A 22774-nucleotide genomic window follows, 5' to 3' on the forward strand; every position below is an offset into this window, starting at 1 on the left:
CCCAAAGTTTGCATTAGCACAAAAAATTGTGGGGATCTGTTGATTTTATGTGAATTTACACAATCACTGAATTGCAAAAAACTGGAAGGATTTATTGATGTAATTTGGTGTCTGGAGGAGTCCTGAGGGCCACACAAAAAGCGAGGGCAGGCCAGATTTGGGGCCCGGGCCTCAAGTTTGACATGTTTTGGACCCTCGAATGTCTCAGGACACAAGCGGAAATGTCAGAAGCAGAAGATAAATAAGATTAATGCCGGTATTGTCAAGACTAATATTTTTTATGTTCTGTGCTGTTTCTACCTGTATCTATGTGCCACATACCAACAGATTGAATTATTGTGAAAATGCAAGTTGCTTGTGGTGATTTCAGCAGCCGAGCTTTTGTCAGCTTTAAGTTATTTCAGTGACCATTTTTGATTTTGTCAACAATTTTGTCCATGTGTTTATTTTTTCCCTTTGGCATTAATGAAGTACTTTTGAGCTGAATTGAAGTTTTCTTGTTGCAGATGGGCCAAAGTAGGCTGCATGCAGCCTGAAAACAAGGAGGCCACGCCACCAAATACAGCTAATAGATGCAGTGAACAGCGAGGTTCCACCCCTTTACAACATTCTCTTTGATCACCTTACTTTCTTCCTTCAAGGAGAGAAGATCAAGAGTGTTTTTTGCCTACCTGCAATAATGGCGCTCGCAGTGAAAAACACAAAGTTGATGGGAACCACCTCTGTGGCGTCAAACATTTTCATTGCCTGATTGAGAAATCTGTGGAGAAGAAACCAAGCATTGTAAGTAGTAATATACTAATGATATAATTTTCTGTGTTTTGCAGCTGGAAATCCACAAAAGCGTTTTAGCCTGTTGCGAACACGGCTGATTTAAGCAAGGACACAAACAAGCATTTACACCAAGCCTGGCGAAAGTAAACCGTGACTAACTTGATCTGGAAAGCGCAGGAGGCCACCATGACGACGAGCATGACGTAGAAGATGGGGTAGATGAGCTGCAGCTGGCTCGTTATCGACTCTGTGATCATCCCTGACACGGCTTTGACCGAGATGACCGTAAAGGAGGCTGCAGCGGCATAAAGTCAAAAGCAGCGTTTCTTCGACTTGTGTTCAAGAAATTCTCCTGTACTTGTTAGAAGACTTGCGGAGGCGATTTATCTCTGCCAATGTGAATTAATGTTTTTCCACATAGTTTTCCACTAATCTCTAACTAGAAATGATAGCAGAGGTCTGCTTTTGGTAGCCTAGCAACAAGGCAACCTCTCTGCTTACTTAAAATACCTCAATCCATAACCTCTGCCCTCGTTTGGAGGCTTTCTGTGTGTTCATACCGAGCAGGGCCACCAGCAGCATCACAATGACAATGTGCTTCACACCCCTCCTCTTGTACAGATAGAGCAGAATGCAGAACAGGACGACCTCGATGAACTGTGGAGAGAAAGAAAGACGGGTCACATGAGTTAATAATGTTCATTTGATTTGCTCACAAACAGAAAGTTGAAATTAAACTTTCCTTCGCCGTCTTATCGTTGGAAGAAAATGCAGCACACAGTCAGACGACGACAGTTTAATTGAAATAAGTGACTGTTGCAACAAAAAGAGATGAATTTCTTGTGTTTAATGAGAAGGGCTTGGAGCTGTCCTTGTGAGTCCGGCGGCATTCAGTCGTTTCTGACTAAACACAGATTTAATAGGTGCAGTAAGAAAGGAGCACAGCAGCTGTATGGAGAGGAAAAAGGCCAAGCTGACCTTTAAAATGTCTCTCATTGGCATCCTGGTAGCGTAGAGTGTTTGTTAAATAAGAGCTCATTCCAGAATGTAATTATTCTATGTGGAAATGGATTACCAAAGACCTGGGTCATTACCGATAGCGCGCACACACACAAACACACACACAGGGGACACCAACCAAAAAGTCTCTCTACACCAGGAGATGGGATAACCTCTGTTAATGACCAAAAGTCAGCAATGATATTTCATTTCCTCTGATTAATCACCATCTACAATTAATCCCACATTGGTTGGAGGAGGCCACTCTGCCAGCTGATGAGAAACAACTAATTCACTGCCTGTGATGAGGAAGATCCTTCCATTTTGCACACCAGTGATGACAGGAGGAATCTGTCAAAACACACTGCGAAAATATCCATATGCCTTGAGTGTATTTACAGCTTTCCCTACTTTAAACTCCAGAAGCTTCAATGCATCAGTCAATCACAAAGTAATCATAAAGGTTTAAAACTGTTCTAGCTGTAAAGCAGGGGTGCTCAAAGTGCGGCCCAGGGGCCTATTGTGGCCCCTTGACCACAAATCCAGAACGGCACAAATGTGTACATCTGAGACGTTCTGTAATTTTTTATTTTTTTTGTATGATTACATTTTCCAACAGCTGGAAACAGCACCTCTTATGACTCCACATGGGATAAGCGTGTTAGAAAATGGATGGATGAGATTTTCCATGGCAAGTTTATATCTTCTTAACCTGAAAATGTTAAGTACAACACTAGTTTCCTTCAGTTTGATTTGTCTACCACATAAAAAATAAACATTAAAATTTGTATTTGTATTCTGCAAGTCTCAGGTTCTGCAAAAGCTAAAAGAAAACTGTCCAAATAGTGGTTCCACTTTAAGAACGGCCAGCCGCAGTTGGACAGCAGCAGGATGTGAACTCCCACCTTGAACAGCATCTCTGGAGTGTTTTTAGACAAAGTCAAGCGTTCACATCCCAAGCCAACATTATCATTTTCAGAGTCGAGTAGTTTTTGTTTTCCCAACTCAGCTGTGTCCTCCAGATATGTTACTATGGCAACAGCTATGTTTGCGCCCTCGCTGCTTGAGGTGAAACGGGACGAGGCTAGAACATGGAGGAGTAGCAATGCTCTCAGAGGGTAAGCAGGCCTGTCGCGATAAACAATAAATCGCACGATGAATGAAAATTGTCGACCTCATTTTTTATTTATCGGCTTTATCGTTTCTTCCTGCCTTTTTCCATTTCTACTGATGACACTGGTTAAAAAAAGGCTCAACTCCGCTGCTCTCCACTGACCCCTTCCTTCCTCATTTCCTTAGCGTCAGGGAGAAGTGAACTATTGCATCAGGTGGTCGGATTTGCCCCTCTTCTCTATCCAAATCTAATGATTATTGAAGGGAAATATACTATACAGTCCTCAAAATCTGCACTCTTTTTGTTGAATGTAGTTTTTATTTCCACTTTGGTTTTATGTTGTGTTTAGTTTTTATTCAAGAAAAAAACTAAAAACTTAAGGGGTTTTTTGTTAATGGAAACTGAGAGTCCATTTTATTTTTCGGTTGTTTTGTTTATTTTGTTTACCAGTTCCAGTGTTAAGTGTTCTTTTGAAAATGAAGTGTGTTTATTTTTGGCAGGATGTGCTTGTATTATTATGTCATTACCCTTACATCAGTTTAAAATAGTCTTCAAACAATATTATCGTTTATCGCAATTATTTTTTTAGACAATTAATTGCTCAGCAAAATTTGTTATTGTGACTAAGAGTAAGACCAAAGCATTGTGTCTTACACAAGAAGGAGAATTCTTCAAATGTCACGTTCAGAAACAGTGAGACAAACAGCAAGTGCTGAACAGGTATAAGGGTTGATTTAGGCTCATCTATGAAGTTGGTTATTCTTTAGGTACAGTTAAGTTTCTTAAGCCTGGTTTACAGTTGAAGACTGGATGCAGAAAGTTTACTCAGCTATGTGCATGTCAGACCTGCAGTCTGACAGCGCAGAGGAAGGCTGTCTAATTGTTTTCAGCTATAAATAATAGCAATGCGTCATCTGGAAAACTGTCAAGACCTTCGCTTTCATTGTGCAAATTGGAATTACAAAAATAAATATGCTTAAAAGAAACACAGCAATTAAAAAAATAAAGAAAAAAAACGAACAAAAAAAACTCACATTTTCTGATAAAATACCTTTTGCACTAGGATCAGCCAGTTATTCTGGCTGCATTGGACTTGGCATATTTTCAAAACTGCAATGGAAACACCTTTTGCACATCACACAAGTCATGTGAACAACAACCAGCATTTGCCACTGGCACAAACCACAAAGAAGAAGATGGCAGGAAGTAGTTGGAGCCTGATGGCGCGGCATGAGTTTTAAGGGCATGTCCTGCTAACAAACTTATACACGACTGATTGTAATTGTGCTTCTTATCCAATGGAAACACAAAATTATGTTTTTTGCAACACTAGTGGAATATCAACAAATCTTTGCGTGCATTTATAATGGAAACGCAGCTGCAGCCATCCATCAGTTATCTTGAGGAGGGTTACATACGAGGTAAAGCAGGAAGTGCCAGCTGATGGCGTAGTACTGGACCAGATGAGCTGTAATGTGTGTGGATGCGTGGGGGGCAAAGGTCACCAGGAGGTACGTTCCAGTTATGGCCAGGCTGCCACCTATGGGAGAAAGAGACAGGAGAGGCCAGTCAAGTTCTTCATGTGGGAACAGAGAGGGACCTCATCCGAAACTGTTCCCATAAAATTTGCAGAAATCAGGCTTCGTCCCGAGAAGCCTGATTGGTGCATCAGCTGCAAACATCAAATTAGACACAGCCTCTTTTATAGCATTCATATTCTTCTTTTGTTAAAGTTACGGAGGAAACAATACAGCTAATCTCACCAAGCACATTCCTGGTTTGTGTGGTTTGAATAAATTCATTCTGGCTTGCTTACCTCTTTGTACACAGCCCATTACTGAAAACAAAGCCGGCCTCTGTTAATACCTCTCATTATAAATAATGCTTTTTCTTTTTTTACTATGAAAATGTCTCCAAATTATTGCTGAATGCTGTGCAGCAATTACAGGACTAACCCCCCCCAAAAAAACCAAAAACCGATGCTGCTGTATTTGGGAAAACAACAACACACAGAGCTGTGTGGTGCTGATATGGGTTTCCAGTTCAGCAGCTGTGACGCCCGTCATTGTGACAGCCATGACAATCATGCCATTTATCAGCATGCTCAAAATATTGTTGTAGAATCACTAAACATCGTGATTAGAACTGAGTAAAGCACATCTGGTCAACAATTGAACCAAAAAGGAATTAGACTTTTTTTTGCAAATATTTTAAAAGTAGGTACATTTTTCACCTGTAATAAAGATGTGTCAAAAGCCTCAAAACATCAAGTAATAAAAAGAATCTACTTTTAATTTGAGTAAATTCATTTTCTGAGGCAAAAAAAGCTACCTTTTTTTTATATAACAAAACACTCATTAATACTTAAACTACTTGTATAATCCCATTTTACCAGTGGGACTGCACTTCTTTTCTCTTAAAACATTTCAAAAATGTTAGAGCACAGAGAGAAAGACAGACCTCTGAACATTTCTCTTTGAACATTTCCCCCTGGTCCTCTCTTTTGCTTTTTTCTCTTCAGCTCAATCCAAAGGTTTTCTGCAGGCTTAAGGTATTGGAACTGGGAATCACTTGGATAAAATAGATTATATGTGTGGTGAACTAATTCTGTGTTCATTTGGCCTTATGTTTGGTCATTATCATGCTGAAAGACCTGCCGACGGCCTCGTTTCAGTTTTACAGCCGAGTTCACCTGATTTTTATTTGAAAAATTCATTTTAAAAGAGTTCACAACAAGGTTTCTAGGGCATTTTGAAGAAAAGCAAGCCCACAGCATCACAGATCCTCCACCACACTTCACAATGTGCATGGTTGCTTTTTCACACATTCATTCTTTGTTTAAGGTCAAACCAACTCAGAGCTTTTGTTGCAGAAAAGCTCAATGTGACACATGTCCCAGACAAAACACAGCTCTGATTAAAGTTCCAGTAATGTTTAGTGAACTTCACATGCTGATGTTTTTAGTGGTTGGATATTAAAAGTGGTTTCCCAAGCAACCACTTTAGAGTGTCAATAAAGCTGATTGTAATGGAGACTCTTTGTTACTTCCCTTTAAAATTCTGCAAAGTAGGAAGATAAATAAGGAAATTTGTCCAGCCTGGTTGCCAAGGGCCAAAACAAATGCACTTGTGTGAAACATCATACTTAATCATCAGGGAATAATTAGAACTTCCCTAGAATAAATGTGAAGAAGTGAAAATTTAAATATTTTCTATTCCATTGCTTTTTAAGGTAATGGCAAGAATATTAATCAACGAGCCACGGGCAATTTTGCTAAAAACAATTATTTGATTTTACATCTCGGATGTTTTCACTATCTAATTTTTAAGATAGAGTTCTTCATCTTAAATTTGCTACTGCACATAAAGTTACATTTCTTAAAGGCTTACATAATTTTCATAGACCAGGGGTGCCAGAACATTAGTCTGCATGTTCAGGTCAGTTTATTTCCTCATACTGAAGCAAAAGTATATGCATGGGAAAGATAGCAGAATTGATTTTTGTAATATTTTCTTCCAATAGTATCACAAATATTCAAAAAATGCAATTTGTGGCCTCAAATGTATGGGCCAATGTTAAATGAAACTAACAAAACAACACAAACTGAAATTGAGAAAACACTTTTGTTATAGGACATAAAAACAGTAATTAATGGGAAAAAAGTATAACTAACTGGAACTATATTAAGGATTTATAAAACTAAACATGCTGAAAAAATAGATTTAATATCCATCCCATTTGTGTTTATAAATCTTTTGAACAGATATGAACCAGATTTTTCTCCCCCCACACTAACAGTTTACGTCGGCAGTTTACATCCTCCTCCTGATAGTCTGAGAATAGTGCTGAGTAATCATTACCCAAATGATGTTTACATAATCACAATACTTCAACCGTTTTGAATTCTGCACCTAAAAATTAACCAGAGTTTGAAAAAACAAAATACTACCATAACTAATAAAAAATAAGCTAAATATTTAACAAATAATAACTATTAAAAACTGGCAAGCACACTCTAAAAACTAATTTAAACAAACTGAATTAGACTAACAAAAAGTCACAACAAAATTACTGCAATGAAAAACCCAAAACTATCATAACCCTGGTATGAACTTCAAGTGTTTGCTTACCGACTACATCAGAAGCTCGAATCGTCTCCTTGAGGAAAACCACAGATATAACAGCGCTGGCTGAAAAAAAACAAAAAACAAAACATTTAGTTAGTCGAATGTACTTTCCTTTCATTGCATACAATTTAAAAAGTATGTTAATGTCACCATTAAGAACTTTGTTAGTCACCTGGGAACATTTCATCAACACGACAGACTATTTGACTTCACATGTACATGATGAATAACATGCTGGCATTTCTACCACTTTTGCAGCATTTTTCCTGTAACCGCTCATCAATATCACTGTCAAAACCCGAGATGGCGAAATGCAATCAGCTTCACATTAGCTAAGCCTCAGATTAGTCTTGCTAACGTTCCCCCGGACACGCACCAAACCGAGGGAGACAAACGGCGCTCGCGGTGTTTGGCTGTCACGGAGACGAATAGCGAGACAGACAGATGTGCGTGTAGACACGTAGAAGTGCTGAGTAAACAGGCAGAAACACAGATGGACAGACAAACTGACCGAGACACAAAAACAAGCAGGAAGACATAAAGATGTCTGACAGCAGCCAGGCAGGAGGTCAGTTTACATCACACTCATGGTCAAAATTCATGAGTGCTTAATGACCAGAACACATTTAGCAGATTTCTTATATAGAGGAGTGTCATTGAGCTGGGGGGAATCTCTGTACTTGCAGGATTTTAAGTGTGTGTGCTGCATATGTGGACGCAGACTACAGAAACTTCAATAAAATTATTAAAGTGTCAGTCCCACAATGAGATGAAAATATAGCTGGGAACTCAGAAAATCTAACATTTTTTAAAGATTTTCTGTTGCCAGCTGGAAATACAACAACATTTCCCCCCTGAAGACGCAATTCTGACAAGAAAGGTCGGAGGTCAACAAGCAGCCCTGAATCCTGTTTCCAACGTTGCCGTTGGGATTTAAAAAATGTTGTGAAAACACTTTTGAGCTGGAAGCACACACACAGAGCATCCATTTTCAAAAAAGTGTTTGAACACATAATTAGAGAGAAATACATAATTAGATGTGTGTGTTGCTGACACTGGAACAATGAGTAAATCCCACTGGTTTCCCAACTTGCTACCAGAACATTCTTAACTTGGCCGTGACGTCATTCCCAGATCCGAGAGCCGACTTCTGAGACAAACTGAACACACATTCATATACCGCTGGCAAAATGGACACAGAAAGGAAAAGCTTCTGTTAGTGCACGATGTGTTGTGCATCAACTTAACTATGAAATATTTATCAGTAAATGACAGACCAATGATTTAATAAAATATGTTACATTAAAATGCAATCTATATACATTATATCTCCCAGCATTGCAAAAAACACGGGCTCTTTACAAAATAATAAGCTGCTTACCCTTACTGACCACCTGACAGACATAATTTGTTAAACCCATTTACGTCACAGTATATTTCATACAGTGTTCAAACTCAGTGGTCACTGGGTTAGGTCTGTCTGTGTAATTACTTACACAAAAAGCAAAACATGGATCCAGCTCGCCTTGTAGCGGTGGTAATTTCTTGGCCCACTCTGAGGTCCTGTTCAACACCACAGCCTAACTAAGCATTGCGTCTAACTGGTGACCCATATATGAACACAGTACATCTTCCTATGGCTATTTTCAGCAGCACAATGCACCCGGTCACGAAGCATGAAGTCATATTTGATATTTACTGCATTTTTGAAGGTAACATAGTTACTTTGATTGTGCTATAAAATGGCACTATGTTCCTGGAGACTACACAACACTGCCCCTCTAACATTTTGTTTGGGCTTGGTTAGAGTTTGGGAGCCGAGTCAGCGGTGGCAGCTCTGTGTGTCAGGAGATGTCACAATAATACCAGGGAGAGCGGCACATGGACAGAGGTGGCCTGAAAAATTGCTTGCAAATAGCAAAAACCAGACAGACGGGCCATTTGAACAGGAGCTCAACAAGCACCAGAAGGAGATTAGCTAGAGAACACAAACAGCTCAGTGTCAGACACACAGTGTGGCTCACAGAAGACAGTGTGCCAACAAACACAGACACAACCCCACTTATGACACTCTAATATTAGAGTTTTATCTGTGAATACTATTATTAAAGTAAATTTAGGAAATCAATAGTGCAAGACAGAGCAGTTAATTTAAATAAGACAAGCTTAATTATACATAATAATTTCTCACTAAATTTCATAAGATTTTCTTGGCACAATTGAAATAAATGCACATAAAGAAGCTAGGACTGTTCACTCAGACTAAGTTTACAGCAACTCTCCTTAAAATGCAGATGAAACAGGGAGGTGTTCAATATTTCACACTCTGAGCGTGTTTACATGCACATTTAGGACTGTCCCTTTTGCCTCTGGGACCAGCTGGATCTACCAAGTTACCATGGCAACTCATGGAAAAAGTGAGATTCGCACAGCTTGATAACATGAGAAATATGGCAACACAGGAGCCTCTGGGGGATGCAGTTGTGACAGCGCTGCTGAACGCGTGTGTGTCAGATCGGTACACGGTCTCTCACATGTGTCGTAATGGGGAAGCTCCCAGTGGGAAAACACACTGTGTCTGACATCTTTACACTGCAGGAATCCCACAGGAAGAGGCGAGTTACTGAAGCCTGGCTGTCATTTGCAACAGAAACCTAAACGTGAAAAACTGTCGACCTTTATTATGCGTGTGATTTCTTTTCCTGGGGAGAGAAGCAACTGAGTGTATGCAAATGCTTTTCTTTATTGGAGTCAAGTTTATTTGTATAGCATACTTCAACGACAAGGCAGTCCAAAGTGCTTTACATGATGAATAAAAAACAAAGCACAATGAAAAAACAAACATTACAATACTGCTGCAAAATAAAGTTATTAGTCATAGGCAAATCTACACAGGTGCGCGTATAGCCTTGATTTAAAGGAACTCAGTTTTTCAACAGTTTTGAAGTTTTCCGGAAGTTGGTTCCAGTTTTATGGTGCAAGAAAGCACAACAAAATAAAAAAGTAATTCTCAAAAGTAGTGCATTTAAATAAATACATTTATTTATTTAAATTAGATGAAAGAGCCTTGTTGTTTCTACTATATAAGATATATAGTAGAAACAAACAGAAACAATCAGCATGCTGAGGTGCTTCTCTGTGTTTGGTTCTGGGGATGCAGAGTAACTAGAATCAGAAGACATGAGAGGTCAGGAAGGTTGATACAATGTTTTTGGTGTTGAGCAAAATATATTAAGTGATTTATAAACTAACAGATGTATTTTAAAGATTATTCTCTAAGCTCTATCTCCCTGGTTTTAGTGCGATGGCGATCAGCTGATTGATTTTTTTTAGGTAGACTTAGGCTTATTTCAGTCTACAACTTCTCAAGTTGGACTAGATGTTTTTCAGGAGTATCAGAGTAAAGAAGTCCAAAAACATATGAGAGCATCACTTTTTTGAATTTGCATTTTAAAAAATGAAAAGCCTTGATTTTTATTTGTTATTTCACAGTTGCTTTGTGCTGATCTTTATAGCAAAATTCAAACAAAATCCATTTAAATTTGTGATTTTAATATGAATAAAGGTTGATTGACTCTTCAGACGGCAGTCATAGCTCATGGAGGTGGTGAGGGAGACTGACTTTTTTCACAGATTATCTCTCATATTTATACTGTCACCACATGGTGACAGTTTTAACAAATTTGTCAAAATTATATGTTTTATAAAAGTTACTTATTACAGTGCTAACATCACACTTTAAGCAGTGGTTGCAGCTCTGCAGCCGTTTCCACCATGTCTTCCCGTTCTTTAACATGCAGTGACTTCATATCTGAGGAGGACGGCTGAATTCTGGATGATGCTGTCAGTCCTAATAGAGAGAGCTCCACAGACAGGACAGCAGTAATTGCTCTCCACGGAGCGTCGCAGTGCCGGCGTGACATGCATGGACAGCGGGATGACATCATCTCCTCCCCTAATCCTCTCCTTTTCCTTCCCAACTTCTGCTTGTCAACCACCTCAACACACACCCAACCTCCACCTGCTGTCCCACTCCATTAATTCATCTTCCTCCGCCATCACCTTCTTCTGTTTTTCCACTCATCCAACTTCCTTTTAGTCTCCAACGGGACCTGCTACTCGGTTTTATCTCGTTTACTCACCAAAAGGCACCCCACTGCCTGTATCCCCCCACCACTAGCCCCCACCGAGCCGCCAAGCAGCTCTAGGAAAACGGGCACAACAGCGCAGCAGGAGGGAGAACGCATGTGTTAATGGAGGGAGCATCTCTGATCGGGAAAGTCTGTCAGACCTGAGAGTTTTTACACTGGAAAGCATTTGAGCCATATTTAGTCGTGTTTAGTATCCACTACCATTTGAGTAAAATAAATCTAGCACGTTTTACATTTTGAACTTAAATGTGCGTTTGTGAAAGCTAAACGTAGTTATGTTACCTTTTTTAAAACTTTATTTTATTGTATTTCTAAGAGTTGAGTAAATGGAGGTTTTTAAGTTGAACAAAAAACAAAAACTGAATGGAAAAAAAAAGGTGGAAGTGAGGGACTTTTTCCCAGGGTGCTTAGCGGCATGCTTTTGTATCATGTGCTGAGATGGAAGTGTGTTACCGTAACCTGCATCTTGTGTGTTATTAAGGAAAACATGTATTTCTGTTTCAGCTGTGTGATCGAAACGACTGAGGAAAATGTTTTCTCTTTTTTAAGCTTTGTTCAAACTAAATGTTTCTGAGCAGAATTCATTGTGATGAGTTTAGATATTTTGTTCATGCAAGGTAAATCAAGAATTTAAGTTCCTCCAACTTAAAATGAGGTATTTTAGCTTGAAAATGTGAGTGAAAAATTCAATAAAACAATTCTCCAATAAATACAAAAAAATTCAAACACAGGAAGACAGTTATCTTCTGTATTGTGAATTTATGTTGTTTAACTTACTGAAATAAGTTATAACTACTTACAATTCATGTCTAAGGAGCACTCAGAACCTAAAAAACAGTGTTTAGACAACTTGTCTGTTGCACTTAAATCTACTTGGTGAACTATAATTTCTGAGTTAAAATCACAATAATTTTTTGTTTTAACTTAGAAATACAGTGTACACATCACCTTAAGTATGAACAAGCTGTGGAGGCATGTGTGTGTGCGCTTGTTCATTTTCCAGTGTGTGAGTCAGTGTGAGGTGAAAGTTACGATTAGAGCAGAGCCTGCCACAGCTGCAGACAACTTCCTCTCCTCTTTATCTCTGGTAAATTAATTAGCTTGGCAGCTCCCTTTAACACCCATTTGTGTCAAACTGTGGAATGTTTAAATTTAAAAACCTGTGTTTTTTACACAGATTGAAAAGAAGCTGTAGTAAGGTCAGCTTCGTACTGACAAAAGATGTTCTCAGTGGTTTACAGCGATTAAGTCCACTTATTGTGGCAGAGACATTTTTCAAGCGGCCGCTCGCCGGAGCAAATCGAACACCAAAAATACAGCGAGCAAGAGCTCCAAGCCTTCTTAACAAGATTTGTGGTTTTGTTTAGCTCGTTATAAAAACCATTCATCCGCTCGCGAGACGGGGAAAATCGTTCAAGGCACCGGGTTAATAGCTGTCGTTAATATCATCGACTCTCCGCCACCTCCAGGTCAGTGAGTGATGTGTGGCAGCAGGTGAGAAGTGAACCTGTTCAATATTTAACCCGCTTTTAAAGCAGCTGCCAGCAAGGCCGGCCGCTTCTGTTTTGACAGGCTAATGAATCTGGGCCCAGTTCACGGCATGTTTCATTCAAACTGCAAAAAAAAAAAAAAAAAGAAGAAGAGAGATCATTTTGGGGCTTAATGTTAAGATTTATGCAGTTGGCGGTAATTGGACTTCCTGGGTCACCGATAAAATATAAATGTCCAAATTAATCTTAAAAGCGACTAGAGATGGGAGAACCGCTTACAGTCCAGCTACAGAGCAACCTGCTGTGATTTCAAGTTTCTGCTGCATTGCTCCAACTAATTATATGAAATGTTAAAGAAACAGTGAGCATTTAATGTGCTTAAAGCCCATTTCCCAGAAGAATCTTTTTCGAGTTTAGAACAAATCAGTCAATAAAGCGCAGGTGAAATTTCAACATTCAGAAACTCTGGGAACATTTTTACAGTATTTTGCTAAATATATTCATACCCTTTGAAAATTTTCCGCATATTCTCACATTCACAGTTTTTGAAAATGAGTTTCCCAGAAAGCTGTGTCGGGCATAACATGGAACTTATGAATTTTAAAGGAAAAAGTTTGCATTAATCTAATACATTATTCTAATTTTCTGAGACACTAAATTTTGGGTTTCCATGTAAGCAATGAATCTATTTATTATACAAGTTTCACTTTCTGAAACTAACTTTTTTTTTTACAATATTCAAATTTATTTGAATATTGTGTAGCTTATACAGCTACACCTGTATAAGTTACCTACTCATTTGCATATCAGTGTTTAAACATTTGCAAATTTCTGACTGTGCCTATGTGATTGTAGTTAAGTTTCTCTCATAGCCCTTCAGAAAAGTAAAAAGAGATTAAAAGCAGACTCACCTATCACAGACACACAGCCCAGTGGGGCAATCAGCGATGCTGGGGCAAAACCATAGGCTGCAAAGTTCCCCAGTTCCCCGACACCCATCAGGACGACACCAGACCACCACATCCCAGACGTGTAATACGGCTTGGAGCCACGCTGAGCCTGACGGACATGGGCGTATTTCTGCCACCAGGAAAAAAGGGTGGGATGGGGAGGAGGGGAACGATCATTTAAAGTGATTTAAACCAGAGAGCTGCACAGCATGCAAAACTACACAACAGTTTCTCAGTCTCACTCAGGCTTAAAAAAAAAAAGGAAATGTAATTAAATAAACAATACAGGACCAGATCGGATGTAATGTGACTGTTAACACACCATAACACCCTCGGCTGATTAGAATTGTATCCAGGCAGAAGCATGACACCAATTAGGTAAGTCATTGAAGTGGGACTTTACAGTTCTAATGACACGAACACACGCTACGCTGAACAATCATTAATAAATCTGGTTTTGGAAGCTTCCGCTGCCTAATGATGACAAACGAGCAACCTCTTCAAAAACATTTGTAATCCTAACACCTCCGTCCTGTTCCTAAAAACCATGCAAACGTCTGCACATCAGCCTGCTATCACTGCTAAACAGAGAGCAGCTCAGCATGAAAGGCGCCTTGCAGGTATGATCAAAGTTACATAGCAAGAGAAAAACACCAGGGCATGAAATGAGTAATGTTTCTGGACTCCAGTCAGTACGACAGGTAAGGGGTGTGTGTGTGTGTGTGTGTGTTCCTGATGAATAATATTTACTCAGAAAAATGACTTGTATATAAACAACAAGAAGCTCAGAGAGGAATACAAGCATTTTAATTGGAAATAGTGTGGATAAGCATTAGAGTTGCTATAGTTTAGGGCTGAAGCTACTAATCGGATTAGTCCTGATGAATCAATTATTGGAATAACTGTCAGCTAATTTAGTAATCAATTAATTGTTATCTAGAGTACCTACACTTATAAAGGGCATCTGCTGAAAGAACAAGACTTTCTCAGCACTTAAGCCTATACTGTAATATATATGAATTTATGATAAAAAAAAAGAATCTAAGTATGTTCTACCTAAATCTCCTCACTTTGCAGTTTTAGCTTAACCTTGTTCAAATTCTGTTAAAAAAACAACTCCTATTAAGCACCCTTTGCTATCTAATTATTAATCAGTTATTCCAAAAATAAATTGACAGATCAGTCTAGAGATGTATTTGATGTTAAGTAAAGCAGAAAGTCCTGACTTTTTAGATACTGATCTTAGAAATAGTTTTTCAACCTTTGCTACAAATGTCAAGCATTCACTAAGGAAATGCTATGTTACTGTACTACAGGCAACAAAATGTTCATTTTCTTATTTATTTATATTTTTTGCATGACTGCATCTTTTAATGTATTTATAATATTTTTTTATTTTTATTTTTTTTCTCCAAAGAGTTTTTGCGGCGCTAGTGGCTCGTATTTTTTAATGACAGTAGGCAGACAGGAAAGAGAGGAAGACATGCGGCAAAGGTCGTCGGGAGTCGAACCCGCGACGACCGCGTCGAGGACTAAGGCCTCCAAACGTGGGGCGTGCTAACCTCCTGCGCCACCACAGCACGCCCCATGTATCTATAATATTGAATAAAAAGGCTTAAGTGGTTAAATGAAAAATCTTATAGAACGTGCCATTTGCTTTTATCTGATCAATCGTCAGAATAAACGATACATTAACTGATTACTAAAATAACCATTAGATGCAGCGTTAGTAAGAGTAGGTTAACTCCTACTACTATAGTTATATCATCCACACGTTCCAACTGTGCATCACTTCTTAACAGGTAAAAATCTGTTGGTTGCACAGATAAATCAACATGAAGGTATGTTGATTTAAAATAAAAACAGGCCTGCAGCTTTTCTGCTGCTCAGAGCCTGAGAGGAGGTGCACAGTCAGTGCCTCAGGGAAGGTTTACAAAAATCCTCGCGAAAACAGAGTAAACTATCAGAGGAAAGCTGGTCGGGCAAGATAAACCTTCAGAGGCGCTGCGTTCCTGCTGTCGGCTGGCGCTCCGTACCTGTATGTTGAGTGAAACACTGATGAGGACATTCCCACATATGGAGATGATGATTCCCAGGAGATAGTTCTGTGCAAACAAAGAGCAAACAGGCAGAAGATTAGGCAACGCTCCACTTGTCAAACAACCCATAATACTCCCTGCAGCTGTCACATCTGTCGTTTCCATGTCAACCACAGAGAACGTCTTTCCATTGGTATTCTGTTCAGAGGTATTAATCTGCAGCCTCCTGTGGAGCCCAGGCTCCTGACGTTTAATAACATTAAAATCTTTATTCTCAGACTGTACGCACACACAAGTCAGTGGTCACAAAGAAGCACGAAACACACACAAAAACACAAACACACCTCACCTTCGTAGTTTTCCCATGATATCCGACACCTTAGATGGAGGCCGGTGAACTCTTTAATACTCCAACACTTCTGGTCTTAACACTGGTTCAGGACTTTTTAAAAGTCCAAAAGAAGTAAAAGGTATTGTAGAACCAAAACATATTTAACTGAACTTAAAGAAATGGCAAAAGGTTTAAAACTGATCACAAATGTACAACGGCATATTAGAGCCATTGTAGACAAGGAGAGAAAAAAAGAGTAAATAAAAATAAAAACTCAGACATTTTGAGCTTAATCTCAGAAATTTTCTAGAAAAACATGGGAATTGTTTTGACTTTTGAAACTCAGATTTTTCCATCTTTTTTCTAGAAATTTTTGAAATTAATCTCAAAGGTTCTGAGATTTTCCAAGCAAATTTTTGACTTTTCAAACTCAGAAATGCCCTTGTTTTTTCTAGAAAGTTACTCTTTTTTTATCTACCTACAATGCCCCTAATGATCATTGTAGAAATATGACCTAAGGTTTTTTAAGTCCTGATCTCTGCCTGCTTTTTTTGCACCTCCTTTACTTTGTTGTTCAACAAGCACAAATAAAATTACAATAATTTGTTGTGGAATATAAGTAACGGGCATAAGAAATCAGAAATACATAGTGATTTTTATGTTATAGTGCTCTTTAACATTTTTCACTCTGAACCAATTTTACTACAAACGCAATTTGATGTTGCAGTTTAACACCTCTACCATGCTGCTATTACATTTATATTATTCATGCAGGATAATCTGTTTTCTATTCAACAGACCGAATGAAACATAATTCCTTGAGGCTGTTTCCTTAAAGCGTATTAATGTTAAAAAGCTTAGGAAATGACGACTATTTGTTGAACATAGAAATGTTTAAGAGAAGCAGGAAAAATGACTTTTCTGAAAACCTCCCTCTATCTGTGGCTTACTGAGCCAGCCCAGCATTCATTCATAAACAAAAAAGAACATGTTGTGCTACATTTTTCACATACAAAAATAGCTGCCAGGTGGAAAAACAGTTTCAGGTCATAAATGTACCGCTGGGTGTGGGAGGACAAACTTTATAAAGGAATCCAAACAGCTTGGGGGTGGAATTTGAATGATGGAAACTAGAAACGGGAACCCAATCAGAGCAAATATGAGGAATAAAGCAAAAGGATATGAAGCTGAGCAGCGGAGGAGATGCAGAGAAGAAAACAGATTAAGAAGATTAAAAATGAAGGAGAGGAGAATGTCAATGTTCAGGTTCAGTGGTCCATTAAGACAACCGCAATGTTGTCAGTATGACTCTGCTAAAGGCAACATTTTTTTCCCCAGAAGACACAAAACTTGAACTACCTTCTGAGAACATCACAAACTAATCACTGCTGCGTGGTAAAGTTGCTACTACATGTTGTTTTGAGTTTTTGTAATTTAACATTTGTTAAATTGAACTTCTAGCCATCTACTGATGCCAACTTATTGCCATTCAACATTGAAAAACCTGAATTTCACTTTGAAATAGGGTTGAGACGATTAACCAGATTAATCACAAATAATCAGTGATTAAAAGGATCTTCAGTGAATTTAGTAACTGATTAATTGTTAACTGGAGTTTACAGACCGCCCCCCCAAAAACGATCACTTGTTGAAAGAACACCACAGTCAGAGCTGTAATTAAGCCAAAACTATACAAAATATACAGAGAGGAAACTGAATTATTTGCTATTTTTATACATTTTAAATATTGTATCAAGTTAACTGTAAACCCTTTAACATTCCAGTCCAACAAAAATATTACAATGACATTTGTAAGGCACTTCCAGCCATCTTGTGTAAGCTGTGCACATAAGGAAAAGGAATAAGTCACTCCAGAAGATCCAGCAGAACGAATGAAACAAGAGACTTAGCTGTCGCTTTCCCTAAAACTCCAGGCCCATTTCTATTTGTTTCTGATTTTTCTCCTCATTACGCAACATAATTTTGTAAGTCCACTCAACATACTGTACGTCGCTGTACAGTAAAACCACTGCTCTGTGTTGCATGAAAGTGCTTTTTATCTCCTTTGAAAGCCCTATGGATTTATGGATGATCTGAAATTCACATTCAGTCTTATCTTTCTGCTCTGCTCCCATAATTTCAACCCCCTGCTCATTGCTTTCACTTTGGCACCATGTCTGATGATGAGCCCACTGACCTGGAACATACCTGAGCCGGGATGAGACATCGCCAGAGCACAGCAGGATTTAGACATCAGTCTGTTTGTTTTTCTATATAAGCCCCAATGATTGCAGTGTGCGAGAGGGAAACAGGATTTCTTGGAGGAGGAGGTGGGGAGCAGATGGGCAGAGTGCTGATAAGATTCCTGAGGGACCAACACCAAGTCAAGGTAAATAGTTTCTGAGTGTGGGGGGAAGGAAGGTTGCAGCACTTCATTCCCATTTTAAGCCAGAAAGACTGATAGATCATAGTAGGGCTCAAATGATTAATCGTAATTAATCAAATATCGACATGGTTGATTAATCGTTATTTATCCATTATTAAACATAATAAATTAATCATGGTTAATCATTATAAACACAACCAGTTTGTTGTGATTATAACTGATTATTCCAATAATCATCAACTGATCTCGTCATTGATTAATCGTCAACTGGACTATGACACTAAAACATGCCATTTGCTGACAATATATACAAAAATGTAAACATTATACAGTCGAGATGAAAAAGCTTCTTTGTATATTAATATGTTCCACCCAGAACTCTGTAAGTGGTATAGTTTTAATATCACCTGGCTCAAATTCTATTTAAAAAATCTCCTATTAAGAAGCTTTCGCTATCCAATCAGCTCATTCAAAAATATATATATAATTAATAAATCAGCCCTACACTGTGTTGTGGTTAAATCAAGCAGATGCATCCTTGGTGATCAAGTATTCACTAAATGAAGGCTCTTATTGGATTTTAGGCAAGAAAATGTTTATTTTCCTAATAAAAAAAAAAACGATTTATTTATTAGTATCTTTTAATGTATTTCTAATATTGTACAAAAAGGCTTTGGCCCAAGTGGTTTTAAATGAAAAATATGCAGAATGTGTCAATCTGTTTAAGATTAATCACCGATTAATCACCAGACTAATCGATTAAATAATAGAGTAATTGATAGTATAATCAATTACTAAAATTGGCTACAGCCCTAAATCGGGGTAGGATTTCAGTGTAGGTGCTGCTGAGTTACAGGGAGATGTACGACATCCTCCATCAAATGCACTAAGTCAACATCAATAACCTTGTCAGGCTTTCCAAGAGACTGAATGAGGGGTCTGAAGAGGCTGCAGGTTAATACCAAGAGGAACCGGAGGGCAGAACGAGTCCTTGTGTGAGAAGAGCGAGACTTCATGCGCATGCGAGAAGGTGTTAGGGTAGTGGATGAACTGCCTGAGGATAGTTCATTTCACACACCTCACACTGGAGAAAGCAATTTAAAGTGTGAGCAGGGATTCATCTCATCTTCTACTGGATTCATTCCCGTCATACCAAGCGTGCCGGCGAGCGGAATTCAACTAATTACAGGGAATTATGCTCTCCTTTGTTTATTTGTTGCCTATTGATGAAGACGGGAGGTGTGCTTTTGGAGTACAGTCGGGAAAAGAGAGAGGGGGGTCTCAGCAGAAATCAAGCACCTCACTCAAACAGCGGAAGATTAATGCTCTACTCACTGAGGGAGACAAATTCACAAGAGAAAGTGTGAAAGAGAAAGCAAGCAGCAGAGGAAGACCAAGGGAGAGAGAGAAAGAGAGAGAGCTTTTTCTGTCACAGGAAGAGCAAACAAAGCAGCCGAGGCCGGTACACTGGGAGGGTCTATTACTTAGCAAACATTGCAAACTTTACACACAGAGAACAGGAGACAGGAAAGCTCCTTATGTTGGAGGGGTGTTTTCTTCCAAGCAGGACCAAGTGGGGAAGATATCAATTTTTTTATGCTCAGAATTGTGGAAAGGTAGCAGATTAAACACCTACAGAACAGGTCAGATGAAGTAACAATACTGGATTAGCTAATCTGTTAAAAACACTCTGTTCTTGCAATATTTTGGTTTTGGTTTCCATTATATTTGAGCTTCCTCCAACATGGAGGCTCAAATATATACATACACCCCCACTAATGGACTGAAAACAATGACAGAGGATTATGTTGTCATTTTCAGACTTGGTCATGATTGAGTATTCCTACAGGATAATCATCCCAAAGTGTTTTTGAATACATAAATAAAAGATTAACATCTCAAATATGCTGGACAATTTCTCAACTATACTTAAAAGCTGGGTTTGCTTGAATACCTAATTTTGACCCCGTTTAGATTAGATCCACAGTAAAATTTAAACTTGTGTATCTATTTCTTGTTTTTATTGCATTTCTAATGAGCTGCATTGATTGTAGTTTTCTGGACGATCACCAATGTTTAAAAAGCGTGATCTGTCAATTCTAATTTTGGCTAATAATTTTTTAGACTAAAATCACCAAATATGGCAACAGAAAAAAAAAAATCGCTAAGTTGGTAACAATGGAGTGACCATTGTTAGCCATGCATGTGCAGACATGATCTGATGGGCGGTGCAATCAGTCAGTCCTCTCACACAGCAGAGCAAAAGGGAACAGCTGCTGATTTTTAGACCTTAGCAGAGGCGGATAAGATCGGTTTCACATGGAAGCATCGGACAATCACTAATCACCCAAAATGAAAAAAAATTGGGGTCAATTCATCAGTGCACCCCTAATTTCTAATAGCCCTAACTAAATGTGGCAGTGATTGTGGTTTTTGCACTGTAAACCACTCACTATTCTACAAATACGGTTCATAAAATACCAGAGTAAACTATTCAAAGCAGGACATTGTAACACGTGCTTAGTTAAAAGTTAAAACGGCATCATATAAATATCCTGGTGGTCTTTTTACCTGGCACTTTGAAGACATACTTACACAAACGTGAGCTGTGCTCCAACTCCAACAGGCCTGAAAATCAGGATTAAAGACAAAGAAAAGAAACTGAAAGTTTGTTCACGTATGCTGGTTTTATTTACTGTCCCAGAGGAGAAATTAGTTCTGTGATTTCCAAACTCAACTGTGTCATCTAAATTAGATCACACACATGTTAAAATAAAGTTGGATTCATTTACCATCAACTTAACCTGAACCATGTTCATAAAAATCTGTGGATTAAACAAGAACAACACTTATGATGAGAAGCTGCCATCCAGTCATCCTGGGCTTGAATATTATATAAATTCTTGACATTTAGCCATGTCAATGAAACATTAAAACACACCTTTTCAAATATTAATACATATAAGGACAAATTAGTCACATTTGTAACTTTATTGCCAAGGTCTGGAAGAACACCCAAATCTTCCCCGCTGAGATAGATGGAAATTGTTTGGGATGTTCAACAAGACTGAAGTTTGTCATGAACTGAAAACTGCTGAAATTGTTCACAATGAAAGTGTTTTTACATCATCTTGAACTGACATGGTGGCAGATGACTACATGGAGAAGTCAAATGCCTTCTGGGTGAAATGATAATGGACCTTCGACTGAAATCGGGAGTTAACGCTGATTGATCGTGTTACGCTATCCCATCTATGAGATGTAAGGATAAGACGGGACTGTGGAAAAAGTCTGATAAGATACAAAGCAGAGCCAGTTCAACTTTATAATCCTCCTGCATCCATCTGATGAAAAAAATATGTTACCGTGGTAACAACACTTTCGCTTTGATCTAAGTGCTAAATGCATTTGGACAGCTACCGTGTTACAGGATAAGGAGAGTTGCCCAACACACATTTACAGCCTGTCCTCATATTGAAGCTGCCTAGTTAAAGGCCCCTCGAGTCTCCAATCTGAGCCTAGTTATGTTGGTGTATCAACTGGCATGAGGAATGAAAAAATGGTCCAAAAAGGGGGGTTCTTGGTTGAAACTATGGTGTGAAAAAGACTAAAAACTTAAAATGAAAAGTCAATGTGGAACTTTTAAACCCAAGAGTTTATTTAAGTTAATTTAAAAAGTTACATTTTTGGGGGGTTGTATTGCCACCAGTGGCATTGGTGCACTACAGATGATGGATTAAACAATACAAAAAAAAAAACATTTTTAAACTTACCCTCTAGCTAACATAAAGCTTTTGCGCCAGATATAAACCCTTTTAAAACGTGCTAAATGTATGTAAGATCAGTGCCAGAAAACAAGAAATTTAAATGAGCACAACTATATTTCAGAAGAAGAGTAGCCAAGAGTATACTGGAAGGAAGCTGATAACTACAGTACAATAAATTCAAGGCACAATTTACAAAGGCACATTTAAAGAAGGATTAATGAGGATGTATGTCACGTTTCTGAGGTTATAATCGGATCAAATTACAAACTGAAATGAGTTGGGGGGGAAAAGAAGCTCCAGGTTATTATAAACAGTTAACAGAAATACTAATCTGACGAAACAACTCAAAAACACAAACATTGAGAATTATGAACAAACATGGCAATAAATAAGAATATAAATACAGAAATGATCAAGGCAGAAAATAACTGTAGCTGAACGTCTAACACCAAAGGATTATGTGTACAGTATTTCTGCTTGTGTGTGTAATCATAAAAAAATCTACAACACATGTAAACTTTTGCCCCCATTTTTTTCCCTGTACAAATCACTGCTGTTGTGCACTGAATCATTCAAACTACTGAATTAAATCTTTAAAAGGCCCAAACTAAGATAAGAGTGATGCTCATGGACAGTGTATGTAAAC

General features: G+C 38.4%; 1 protein-coding gene across 3 annotated transcripts in view; it reads right to left on the reverse strand.

Annotated features, from left to right (window-relative positions):
- The window catches only part of nipal2 (NIPA like domain containing 2), a 41444-nt gene that overhangs the window by 2800 nt on the left and 15870 nt on the right, over positions 1 to 22774 (reverse strand). For 2 of the 3 annotated variants that reach the window (XM_023331035.1, XM_023331036.1), the window contains 7 exons: positions 15642 to 15710; positions 13567 to 13735; positions 7018 to 7077; positions 4306 to 4427; positions 1335 to 1431; positions 934 to 1069; positions 672 to 760 (listed from right to left, as the gene is read on the reverse strand). In XM_023331035.1, the coding sequence (XP_023186803.1) occupies positions 672 to 760; positions 934 to 1069; positions 1335 to 1431; positions 4306 to 4427; positions 7018 to 7077; positions 13567 to 13735; positions 15642 to 15710 (742 nt within the window). Of the gene's footprint in view, positions 1 to 671; positions 761 to 933; positions 1070 to 1334; positions 1432 to 4305; positions 4428 to 7017; positions 7078 to 13566; positions 13736 to 15641; positions 15711 to 20956; positions 20990 to 22774 lie in introns of all 3 variants that reach the window. The other variant, XM_014470399.2, reaches the window with a different exon arrangement.

Source organism: Xiphophorus maculatus, chromosome 3 (genome assembly GCF_002775205.1).
Source record: "Xiphophorus maculatus strain JP 163 A chromosome 3, X_maculatus-5.0-male, whole genome shotgun sequence".
NCBI classification, from domain to species: Eukaryota; Metazoa; Chordata; class Actinopteri; order Cyprinodontiformes; family Poeciliidae; genus Xiphophorus; species Xiphophorus maculatus.